General features: G+C 42.6%; 1 protein-coding gene and 1 long non-coding RNA gene across 2 annotated transcripts; both read right to left on the bottom strand.

Moving 5' to 3' along the window:
• Positions 1–1,433: 1,433 nt before the first annotated feature.
• LOC135504237 (uncharacterized) lies at positions 1,434–10,388 on the bottom strand. Its single transcript, XR_010450110.1, has 3 exons — positions 10,089–10,388; positions 2,450–2,504; positions 1,434–2,333 (listed from the first exon to the last, which is right to left on the bottom strand). It is a non-coding gene; the product is annotated as an uncharacterized LOC135504237 (long non-coding RNA).
• An 8-nt stretch (positions 10,389–10,396) lies between these two features.
• On the bottom strand, positions 10,397–11,391 carry LOC135504236 (5'-nucleotidase domain-containing protein 2-like). Its single transcript, XM_064922617.1, has 3 exons — positions 11,265–11,391; positions 10,721–10,781; positions 10,397–10,594 (listed from the first exon to the last, which is right to left on the bottom strand). Exons 1-3 carry the CDS (start codon positions 11,370–11,372, stop codon positions 10,470–10,472), a joined length of 294 nt encoding a protein of 97 aa, XP_064778689.1. The 5' UTR covers positions 11,373–11,391; the 3' UTR covers positions 10,397–10,469.
• Between the last annotated feature and the right edge of the window lie 1,219 nt (positions 11,392–12,610).

Here is a 12,610-nt window from a genome sequence, read left to right as displayed (position 1 = left end):
CTGAATTCTCTCTGCTGAGATATAAAGGAGGTGAATGTGATGAATGGCCTATAGGACAGTTTTGTTCAATGATGTATAGCCCCTGTCAGCTCTATGGACCAGGTCAATTAACTTAGAACATCTGAGACTAAGGAGAATATCAATCAATACATCATACATGGCAGAGGAGATGACCTATGCATAACATGCTGTCACAGTTAAAAACTATTTAATAGTCCAAAACGATGTAACCGACATGGGACACAATGAAAAGGTGAATGTGAACAACACATTCTGACAGATAAAGCTGCTGGGAAACTACAGAAAGAGTCTAGGCCTAATGAATTAAATAAAGGAGAAAAAATCTGCTATTGAGAGTTCTGTTTTGTCTCTGAGTGACAGCTCCTTATAAAAATGAATTCCAAAATCATAAAACCAACGCCCTTAGTATTAGACAAAAGCCCGACAGTGGGCCCTTCTCAAACTAAACTTACGTTCTGTAGAAATGTTTAACAAGTTAAAACAATTGGGGGGAAAAAGTGCACTAAACAATCTGTTTCGATGGTCAAACATGTTAACTTTCAAATTCACGCCCCATGCCCGTATTAACTACAAGAACACTTTCAAAACGAGCATGTAGCCTAATAACCAGATTCAATACGCAATAACGCTTGAAATAAGTATGAAACATGCATGTTTTTTTTGCTTACCTCTTTCTTTGACAGGAGTTTGCGTGCTCCGTCTGTCTCGTGTGGCTGCAGCAGCTGAGGTGCACTGGTACTCTGCTCAGGATGATGATGATGAGGTGCTTGCTGCCTAGCGACGCGCAAACATCAGCCAATGAAATCATTTTCAAGAAGAATGTGCAAAATAGTCAATGCTTTCAGCTTATCATACATAACCTACTAAGAGCTTCAATAACAGTTGAGAGCCAGCTCTTGGTAGTGGAACAGTTGGTTTTTCTCAGTCAGCAATAATGACATTTTATAATGCATAATCTGGGAAAAACTGAAGTGCCTTCAGTGTATCGGCTACAGAATAGCTTCAATGTGCCTTGGCATAGATTCTACAATGTCTGGAACTCTACTGGAGGGATGTGACTCCATTCTTCCACAAGGAAATTCCATAATTTGGTGTTTTGTTGATGGTGGTGGAAAATTCTGTCTCGGGCGTCGCTCCTGGATCTCCCATATAGTGTTCAACTGGTTTGAGATCTGGTCATTGAGACACACACACACACACACACACACTTTAAACCCCTATGTCCCTTTGAGACCCTCTTTCAAAGTCCCTGGGATCTCTTCTTCTAGCCATGGTAGACAAAATAACGGGCAACTGGGCATTTTTATACATGACCATAAGCATGATGGGATGTTAATTGCTTAATTAATTCGGGAACCACACCTGTGTTAAATATACTCTGTACCCCTCATTTACTCAAGTGTTTCCTTTATTTTAGTAGATAACTGTATGTGATAGCTGTATGTGAAATCAATTTGAATAGATGCCTACCTCAAAAATTCATACACATTTCTTGATTTACAGATTTTGATTGTCTAACTTCTTGTTCTTCCAATGCACAATTACATTTTTATGGACATGAGAGCTTGAGTTGGATCCGTCAACAATCAATAGGCTACACATGCAACATCATCACAAATGAAAAAGGTTATAACAGTGACAAAATTGTTTAAATTTAGCCATATTCTATTGAATGTATACAAGCACAAAAACAGGTTTTTAAAAGCAGCTATAGTATTTTGAACATACATTGTTAACATACAGTACGTGCTATGTCTTCATCACGGAATAGACATGTGTCCATGATGGGCACATGCTGCATCGGTCTTTGCATGCTGTTCATCAAATGCAACCAGATATTTTGTTTGCCAGTCACACAGGGATGGGTGTATGACCCATTAGTTAATAACTAACATGTACAATGAAGGGTGTTTAAGTTAAAGGTTTCTGAAGTTCATGTCTATTATTGGTTCACTTAGATCTGCCAGAGAGTAACTCCTATATAGGCCATGATACTACTCACAGTATTCAATTACAGAAATAGCAATAACCTAAGCTTATTCTCTGAATAATACTGATCACCAGTGGCCTCTAGTGGGCTGCTTTGTGAATGTCCATGTTGAGAACCCAGCAATGACAACCCATTGTTAGCTCAGCAGATGTGGGCCATCTCCTCTAGGAAAGGGGTCTTCATGCAGCCACTGCAAATCTGGTCCATCCACAGGGGCACCTCATGCTGTAGAGGGATGCATAGGGGGTAGAAGGTATCGGAGAGGTCGTAATTTAGCACACAGCTGATGGAGGCCATGTTGAACAGGTTCTTTGTTCTTAGTCTGAAAAAAGGGGACACGGTCCCAGAAGAGGGAGAATAACATGTAAAGAACCGTATGTGCCAAGGTTTAATTAGTGAGTGAAATAATAGAATAAAATATAATAGTATTTTGTTCACCAGAGTTAGGGCCTCTTCACACTACACTGACGACAAACTAGGTCCAGGAGAGATACTGTGTAAAGAGACAGATCGAGATTCAGATCCTTCCAGAGGTTGTGTGGGAGACATCTACACCACATACCCCCCCTCTGAGTGGTACAGTGTAAAGACAGGCTCTCCCACACCACATGTCCCTGCAAAAATTACCTTAACACCAGTAGACAGCATTTTTATTCTGTTAGCCACATTGAAAATTAAAGGCTTTTAAAATAGCCACACATTTGTGAATCAGTGCATTAATCAAGTGTGCAACACTATGTGCAATATGGTTTAGATGAGAAGCTCCTGTATAGTTTGAATTGCTATCCATATTTGGTTTGTCTATTTAAGATGGTATTTACTGTATTCTAATAGCTGTACTCATGAAGCAGGGATGTGGCTTTGGCCACACCACATCCAAATCTGATGATGAAGAGAAATAGAACTCACTAAACATATTTTACTGATGTGCATACACCCTTAGCTTCTGTCTTGGGTTTCACCTCTCAGCATTCAGCATGAACACACGTTTCATAACTGTGTTCATATGACAACATGTGTCTAGTACATTGGTTCCTACTGTAGCTTACCATTATAATCATCCATTAAATCGAAGTTTGCAGATGTTATAGCAGTTGCAGTGAAATGCTTATATTTCTAGCTCCAACAGTGCAGTAATATCTAGCAAAAACAATACACACATAATCCAAAAAGTTAAAAAAGTATAATATCAGAACAAGCAATATAAGGATGAGCAATGTCAGAGTCCAGAATATAAAGTATGTCGGTATGGTCAGTACATTAATAGAAAATGTGCGTACAGTATTAATTATATAGGATAAACCATGACTAGAATTCGAGAAAGTATTCAGACCCCTTGACTTTTCCACATTTTGTTACATTACAGCCTTATTCTAAAATGCATTAATTAAATAGTTTTCCTCATCAACCTACACACAATACCCCATAATGACAAAGTGAAAATAGCTTTTTAGAATTTTTTGCAAATGTATTAAAAATAAAAAACAGAAAGACAAGTGCATCCTGTTTCTATTGATCATTCTTGAGATGTTGCGACAACTTTATTGGAGTCCACCTGTGGTAAATTAAATTGATTGGACATGATTTTGAAAGGCACAGACCTGTCTATATAAGGTCCTACAGTTGACAGTGCATGTCAGAGTAAAAACCAAGCCATATGAGGTCGAAGGAATTGCTCGTAGAGACAGGATTGGGTCGAGGCACAGATCTGGGGCAGGGAACAAAACATTTCTGCAGCATTGAAGGTCCCCAAGAACACCGTGGCCCCCATCATTCTGAAATGGAAGAAGTTTGGAACCACCAAGACTCTTCCAAGAGCTGGCCACCCGGGCAAACTGAGCAATTGGGGGAGAAGGGCCTTGGTCAGGGAAGTGACCAAGAACCCGATGGTCACCCTGACAGAGCTCCAGAGTTCCTCTGTGGAGATGAGAAAATCTTCCAGAGGGACAACCATCTTTACAGCACTCCACCAATTAGGAATTTATAGTAGAGTGGCCAGACGGAAGCCATTCCTCAGTAAAAGGCACATGGCAGCCCGCTTGGAGCTTACCAACAGGCACCTAAAGGACTTAGACCATGAGAAACTAGATTCTCTGGTCTGATGAAACCAATATTGAACTCTTTGGCCTGAATGCCAAGTGTCAAGTCTGAAGGAAACCTGGCAACATCACTACGGTGAAGCATGGTGCTAGCAGCATCATGCTACTGGGAGACTAGTCAGGATCGAGGGAAAGATGAATGGAGCAAAGTACAGAGAGATCGTTGATGAAAACCTGCTCCAGAGCACTCAGGACTTCAGACTGGGGTGAAGGTTCACCTTCCAACAGGACAACAACCCTAAGCACACATTCAAGACAATGCAGGAGTGGCTTTGGGACAAGTCTCTGAATGTCCTTGAGTGTCCTAGCCAGAGGCCAGACTTGAACCCGATCGAACATCTCTGGAGAGACCTGAAAATAGCTATGCAGCGACACTCCCCATCCAACCTGACAGAGGTTGAGAGAATATGCAGAGAAGAATGGGAGAAACTGCCCAAATACAGGTGTGCCAAGCTTATACCGTCATACCCAAGAATACTCTAGGCTGTTATCGATGCCAAAGGGTCTGAATAGTTATGTCGATGTGATATTTTATTTTTATTTTTTTGCAAACAACTCTAAGAACCTGTTTTTGCTTTGTCATTATGGGTTATTGTGTGTAGATTGATCAAGGGAAAAAAACGATTTAATCCATATTCTAATAGGGCTGTAATGTAAAAAAAAAAAATGGAAATAGTCAAGGGGTCTGAATACATTCCGAAATGCACTGTACAGTAACAGTATGTAAACATTGTTAAAGTGACCAGTGTTTAATGCCTCTATATACATGGTGAGATAAAAGATTCACTCACAGCTAAGTCACTATAGATGTAACGGATGTGAAACGGCTAGCTAGTCAGCGGTGGTGCGCGCTAAATAGCGTTTCAATCGGTGACGTCACTTGCTTTGAGACCTTGAAGTAGTGGTTCCCCTTGCTCTGCAAGGGCCGCGGCTTTTGTGGAGCGATGGGTAACGATGCTTCGTGGGTGACTGTTGTTGATGTGTGCAGAGGGTCCCTGGTTTGAGCCCGGGTATGGGCGATGGGACGGACTAAAGTTATACTGTTACATAGAGACAGTCCCCAAAGTAGAGCACACTGGACCCTCTCCAGCCTGTCAGCCCCAGAAAGACATACAGAACACAACAACCAAATGTCTCTGTATGATATGTTCATGGGGGGATTAGGTCACAAGCATTGTAGTTTAATAGTGAAGATGTTTAGACTTGTTTGTAGATTTGTCCTTTGTCCAGGCTGTTTATTTTGTCCCACTAGAGGTCCCCATTTCCATCTAAGCGTCTAAAAGGTCTTTGAGATGGTCTGTGAGATGGTCTGTGAGAGGGGCAACATTGGACAGCAAATTGAATATGGTTTCAATAAACACATGAAAACACTCCTTTTCTCTCTCCCCCTCCATTTCTCACATCATTTCCGGTCACAACTTGCAGCCTTGTTTTCGAGTTGCTGTGCGTTTTGTTGCCAACCTATTTTGCTACCTGACAACTTTACGGTTTTTACTTTTTAATTACCGTTTATATCTTTGATTTTTTTTTTCCTCAACTTTTTCACTCCGGACGCTTTATCTGGACACGATTCGTCAGGACCTCCTAGTAACATTAACATGATGCCTTCTAATTGCAGTCGCTGTACTCGCCTACAAGCCCACCTTCAGACGCAATCGTTAGGCAGGGTAATTTCAGTGTAGGAAAGGATGAAACAGCATCTGTGCCACCAGTAAGTACAGATAGTAGTATAAATCCCCTGGCACAGTCCCCGCAGCCGGACAACTTTCTCACGGTTTCTTGAAGGAAATGCTGAACCGGTGTCGCTCATTCAGCCGACAGAAACTTTCAACCGGTTTTCCCCATTAAGCAGCCAGTCGGAGTCAAGAGGCCGAGTCGTCTCTGGTCTCTACTCCTCCCGTTACGGGGTCTGAGACGCCGAAGCATCCCAACATTAGCTCTGACAAATTGAAAACTTTAGTCATTGGCGACTCCATTACCCGCAGTATTAGACTTAAAACGAATCATCCAGCGATCATACACTGTTTACCAGGGGGCAGGGCTACCGACGTTAAGGCTAATCTGAAGATGGTGCTGGCTAAAGCTAAAACTGGCGAGTGTAGAGAGTATAGAGATATTGTTATCCACGTCGGTACCAACGATGTTAGGAAGAAACAGTCAGAGATCACCAAGCGCAACATAGCTTCTGCGTGTAAATCAGCCAGAAAGATGTGTCGGCATCGAGTAATTGTCTCTGGCCCCCTCCCAGTTAGGGGGAGTGATGAGCTCTACAGCAGAGTCTCACAACTCAATCGCTGGTTGAAAACTGTTTTCTGCCCCTCCCAGAAGATATAATTTGTAGATAATTGGCCCTCTTTCTGGGACTCACCCACAAACAGGACCAAGCCTGACCTGCTGAGGAGTGATGGACTCCATCCTAGCTGGAGCGATGCTCTCATCTGATCTACCAACATAGACAGGGCTCTAACTCCTCTAGCTCCACAATGAAATAGGGTGCAGGCCAGGCAGCAGGCTGTTAGCCAGCCTGCCAGCATAGTGGAGTCTGCCACTAGCACAGTCAGTGTAGTCAGCTCAGCTATCACCATTGAGACCGTGTCTGTGCCTCGACCTAGGTTGGGCAAAACTAAACATGGCGGTGTTCACCTTGGCAATCTCACTAGGATAAAGACCACCTCCATTCCTGTCATTATTGAAAGAGATCATGATACCTCACATCTCAAAATAGGGCTACTTAATGTTAGATCCCTTACTTTAAAGGCAATTATAGTCAAGGAACTAATCACTGATCATAATCTTGATGTGATTGGCCTGACTGAAACGTGGCTTAAGCCTGATTCATTTACTGTGTTAAATGAGGCCTCACCTCCTGGCTACACTAGTGACCATATCCCCCATGCATCCCGCAAAGGCGGTGTTGCTAACATTTACAATAGCAAATTTCAATTTACAAAAAAAAAATTAGGTTTTTGTCTTTTGAGCTTCTAGTCATGAAATCTATGCAGCCGACTCAATCACTTTTTATAGCTACTGTTTACAGGCCTCCTGGGCCATATACAGCGTTCCTCACTGAGTTCCCTGAATTCCTATCGGACCTTGTAGTCATAGCAGATAATATTCTAATATTTGGTGACTTTAATATTCACATGGAAAAGTCCACAGACCCACTCTAAAAGGCTTTTGGAGCCATCATCGACTCAGTGGGTTTTGTCCAACATGTCTCTGGACCCACTCACTGTCACAGTCATACGCTGGACCTAGTTTTGTCCCATGGAATAAATGTTGTGGATCTTAATGTTTTTCCACATAATCCTGGACTATCGGACCACCATTTTATTACGTTTGCAATTGCAACAAATAATCTGCTCAGACCCCAACCAAGGAACATAAAAAGTAGTGCTATAAATTCACAGACAACACAAAGATTCCTTGATGTCCTTTAACCAGATTCCCTCTGTCTACCCAAGGAAACTAGCTCCCTGGTACACAGAAAATACCCGAGGACAAAAACATCAGTTAAACACCTAACTGAGGAACTCATCATTTAACCAATCCGAAATTCCTTTTTGATACTGTCAATACCCATTCCCCAGATGCAGTTGCACCCTAAAAACTAAAAACGTAAAAAAATATAAAAAACTATCGGCATATATCGAATCTTCCATTCCTCTAAAATTTTTTAGAAAAGGCTGTTGCGCAGCAACTCACGGCCTTCCTGAAGACAAACAATGTATACGAAATGCTTCAGTCTGGTTTTAGACCCCACCATAGCACTGAGACGGCACTTGTGAAGGTGGTAAATGACATTTTAATGGCATCGGACCGAGGCTCTGCATCTGTCCTCGTGCTCCTAGACCTTAGTGCTGCTTTTGATACCATCGATCACCACATTTGGAGAGATTGGAAACCCAAATTGGTCTACACGGACAAGTTCTGGCCTGGTTTAGATCTTATCTGTCGGAAAGATATCAGTTTGTCTCTGTGAATGGTTTGTCCTCTGACAAATCAACTGTAAATTTCGGTGTTCCTCAAGGTTCCGTTTTAGGACAACTATTGTTTTCACTATATATTTTATCTCTTGGGGATGTTATTCGAAAACATAATGTTAACTTTCACTGCTATGCGGATGGCACACAGCTGTACATTTCAATGAAACATGGTAAAGCCCCAAAATTGCCCTTGCTAAAAGCATGTGTTTCAAATATAAGGAAGTGGATGGCTGCAAACTTTCTACTTTTAAACTTGGACAAAACAGAGATGCTTGTTCTAGGTCCCAAGAAACAAAGAGATTTCTGTTGAATCTGACAATTAATCTTAATGGTTGTACAGTCGTCTCAAATAAAACTGTGAAGGACCTCGGCGTTACTCTGGACCCTGATCTCTCTTTTGACGAACATATCCAAGACCATTTCAAGGACAGCTTTTTTCCATCTACATAACATTGCAAAAATCAGAAACTTTCCATCCAAAAATGATGCAGAAAAATTAATCCATGCTTTTGTCACTTCTAGGTTAGACTACTGCAATGCTCTACTTTCCGGCTACCCGGATAAAGCACTAAATAAACTTCAGTTAGTGCTAAATACGGCTGCTAGAATCCTGACTAGAACCAAAAACATTTAATCATATTACTCCAGTGCTAGCCTCTCTACACTGGCTTCCTGTCAAAGCAAGGGCTGATTTCAAGGTTTTACTGCTAACCTACAAAGCATTACATGGGCTTGCTCCTACCTATCTCTCTGATTTGGTCCTGCCATACATACCTACACGTATGCTACGGTCACAAAACGCAGGCCTCCTAATTGTCCCTAGAATTTCTAGGCAAACAGCTGGAGGCAGGGCTTTCTCCTATAGAGCTCCATTTTTATGGAATGGTCTGCCTACCCATGTCAGAGACACAAACTCAGTCTCAACCTTTAAGTCTTTACTGAAGACTCATCTCTTCAGTGGGTCATATGATTGAGTGTAGTCTGGCCCAGGAGTGGGAAGGTGAACGGAAAGGCTCTGGAGCAACGAACCGCCCTTGCTGTCTCTGCCTGGCCGGTTCCCCTCTTTCCACTGGGATTCTCTGCCTCTAACCCTATGACAGGGGCTGAGTCACTGGCTTACTGGGGCTCTCTCATGCCGTCCCTGGAAGGGGTGCGTCACCTGAGTGGGTTGATTCACTGATGTGGTCGTCCTGTCTGGGTTGGCGCCCCCCCCTTGGGTTGTGCCATGGCGGAGATCTTTGTGGGCTATACTCAGCCTTGTCTCCGGAATGTAAATTGGTGGTTGAAGATATCCCTCTAGTGGTGTGGGGGCTGTGCTTTGGCAAAGTGGGTGGGGTTATATCCTTCCTGTTTGGCCCTGTCCGGGAGTGTCCTCGGATGGGGCCACAGTGTCTCCTGACCCCTCCTGTCTCAGTCTCCAGTATTTATGCTGCAGTAGTTTCTGTGTCGGGGGGCTAGAGTCAGTTTGTTATATCTGGAGTACTTCTCCTGTCCTATTCGGTGTCCTGTGTGAATCTAAGTGTGCGTTCTCTAATTCTCTCCTTCTCTCTCTCTCTCTCGGAGGACCTGAGCCCTAGGACCATGCCCCAGGACTACCTGACATGATGACTCCTTGCTGTCCCCAGTCCACCTGGCCGTGCTGCTGCTCCAGTTTCAACTGTTCTGCCTTATTATTATTATTATTCGACCATGCTGGTCATTTATGAACATTTGAACATCTTGGCCATGTTCTGTTATAATCTCCACCCGGCACAGCCAGAAGAGGACTGGCCACCCCACATAGCCTGGTTTCTCTCTAGGTTTCTCCCTAGGTTTTGGCCTTTCTAGGGAGTTTTTTCTAGCCACCGTGCTTCTACACCTGCAATGCTTGCTGTTTGGGGTTTTAGGCTGGGTTTCTGTACAGCACTTTGAGATATCAGCTGATGTACTAAGGTCTATATAAATACATTTGATTTGATGACAACATGGCACATAAAAACACTTCATACTCACTTCACAGTCATTGAAGAAGTGTGGTTTGTCTGCCTGAACAATGACCCCGTCAAAGAAGTCCCTCCAGTCTTTCCCCACCATGAACCTCATGCCTTTATCCTTACAATCAGAGTAATCATAGCGATTGGGCCAATCTTACAGAGAAAGCAACAGAGCGGTGTCTCGTTCCATTCATTAAAATACACAGTGCTCACTGTGAATGACATATGCTCGTGCTTACTCTTCCCATTCAGCAATACTGTTCTGACTGAATGATACTTCAGTGTTTGTGCTTCCGCTATCAATCATGTTCAGTATTTATGCAAAATACGTGGTTGGCATTAGGATAATTACTCATCCTCTTTAATGATCTATCCTAATTATGGTCAATTTACCATCAAATCAATATGTCATCCAAACCAACATATGACCCTGGGTCTTCATCCCCATGAGGAACACTTTCTTCCCGTGGCTGATCAGGCATTGCAGAAAAGCATAAGGCTCGTCCCCTCGCAGAATGTACTTCTCTATGGAGGGGGAAGACGAGGGAAATGTACACAACAACGACAACAATTCAAACTTTTACATTTTGCAGGCGTAAAAAAGAAAAGATGTTTGACTGGACATCACAAACAGAATCCAACATTGCTCACCCAGATCTTGCATGATCCATTTGTACATGTAACCTTTGATGTGAACCATTCCAATGGCTTCCTGAGGATAAAAACATCAATAAAAACATCAATGTTTCCATATGCCTTTAAGGAGCACAAACAGTAAGTGCACATAAATATACTTAAATTCAGCTATAGTATGCTATAGAAAATGATCAATTCAACATGCTTATACTCAGGTTTTGAATATCACGCTCTCTACTCCGACCCAGTCTAATTGATGAGGGAGGATATAGAGAGCTCGATCTCGTCTTTCTCTGGCAGACAAAGTGAATCTGAGCAGGACAAACTGTATCCTAAACCCTTTCATCCCAGTGTGGAATGAGAATATCCACACGTCTGAGTCCCTGGCAACCTCTCTCTAGGTGGACAGACAGCTGAACCTGCTGGTGAACATCCCCACTGTGCCCAAACGGTCAAATGAACCGGGCAGAGGGTTTATAAAACCAGCAAGAGGGAGTGAAAGAACATTACACAGGGTGAGAAATGACATGAGAAACAGGCATTGTGCTGAGACACTCACTGAGACATCTTTGATGAGGTGCTCAGGATCGTACTCAATGTCGTTGGAGATGAAGAAATCATTGGCCACACACAGGAGGGTCATCTCTGGGATGGAGAAGATGTTCATGAACTGCTTCACTTTGAGATCCTATGGTCAATTACAAGTCAACTACTTACTGTATGCTTATAAACTCACTTATAAAACCCTCAGTTTTGTATGGTTATAAACACACTCATCAACATATTACAATGGCTCTAAAATTGGGTGTAATTAACAAGAAATGCAGTTACAAAATGGGTATAAAATACTTATTTCTAAACATGATATTACCACCCGGTGCTTCTAGCTCTAATGAACGACCATGTCTGGAACCACTCTCTTTCCAAGGAGGAAAAAATGAAACCAGTGCCCACAGTGAGCGAGACCTGTACACAGAGCTAATCATTAATTTATGAAGACGGGGAGCCCAGTACCAGACCCAGAGGACTGTGGGTAGTGGGAATACAGTATGTTTGAGATGGAAGATAAGGAGGCAGGGGAAGCATGTTGTGCTTCCTCCACAGGGAGGCATTCAATAGACGTAGAAGAATGTGAACCTGAGTGAAAACATCAAAGCCCCAGGTCTTACAGACTGAACCTGATGAATAAAACCTCCCTGCTGGAACAAAGTGCTCCACTCACTCAATTTGCAAGTTACGGGAAAGTCCATGTTCCAAATGTCGCCTAACCTTCCAGAATTCAAGACACTAACACCTGTGAAATTGTGATTTGTCCAAAGTACCGGAACTAACGTTGCACATTATCTGATCTATAAATGATCTCCGGTACCATTCATGTTTATGTAGTCTGTCCATAGAATTCGCTGATCTGGTGTAGGGGGACATGGTGGGTAGCCCCACAAAGCCTCAGGACCTCATCTGGAACTGGGTTCAGCCCCCTACAGGGTCAACACAGTTTTAGTACCAAACAAATATACAGTACCAATCAAAAGTTTGGACACACCCACTCATTACAGGGTTTTCTTTATTTTTACTATATTCTACATTGTAGAATAATAGTGAAGACATCATGTAGTAACCAAAATAAGTGTTCAACAAATCTAAATATATTTTATATTTGAGATTCTTCAATGTAGCCACCCCTTGCCTTGATGACAGCTTTGCACAATCTTGGCATTATCTCAACCAGCTTCACCTGGAATGCTTTTCCAACAGTCTTGAAGGAGTTCCCACATATGCTGAGACCTTGATGGCTGCTTTTCGTTCACTCTGCAGTCCAACTAATCCCAAACCATCTCAATTGGGTTGAGGTTGGGTGCTTGTGGAGGCCAGGTAATCTGATGCAGCAAACTATCACTCTCCTTC

The sequence above is a fragment of the Oncorhynchus masou genome, chromosome 18 (assembly GCF_036934945.1).
Source record: "Oncorhynchus masou masou isolate Uvic2021 chromosome 18, UVic_Omas_1.1, whole genome shotgun sequence".
Classification (NCBI taxonomy): domain Eukaryota; kingdom Metazoa; phylum Chordata; class Actinopteri; order Salmoniformes; family Salmonidae; genus Oncorhynchus; species Oncorhynchus masou.
This window is presented reverse-complemented; position numbering and strand designations above follow the sequence as displayed.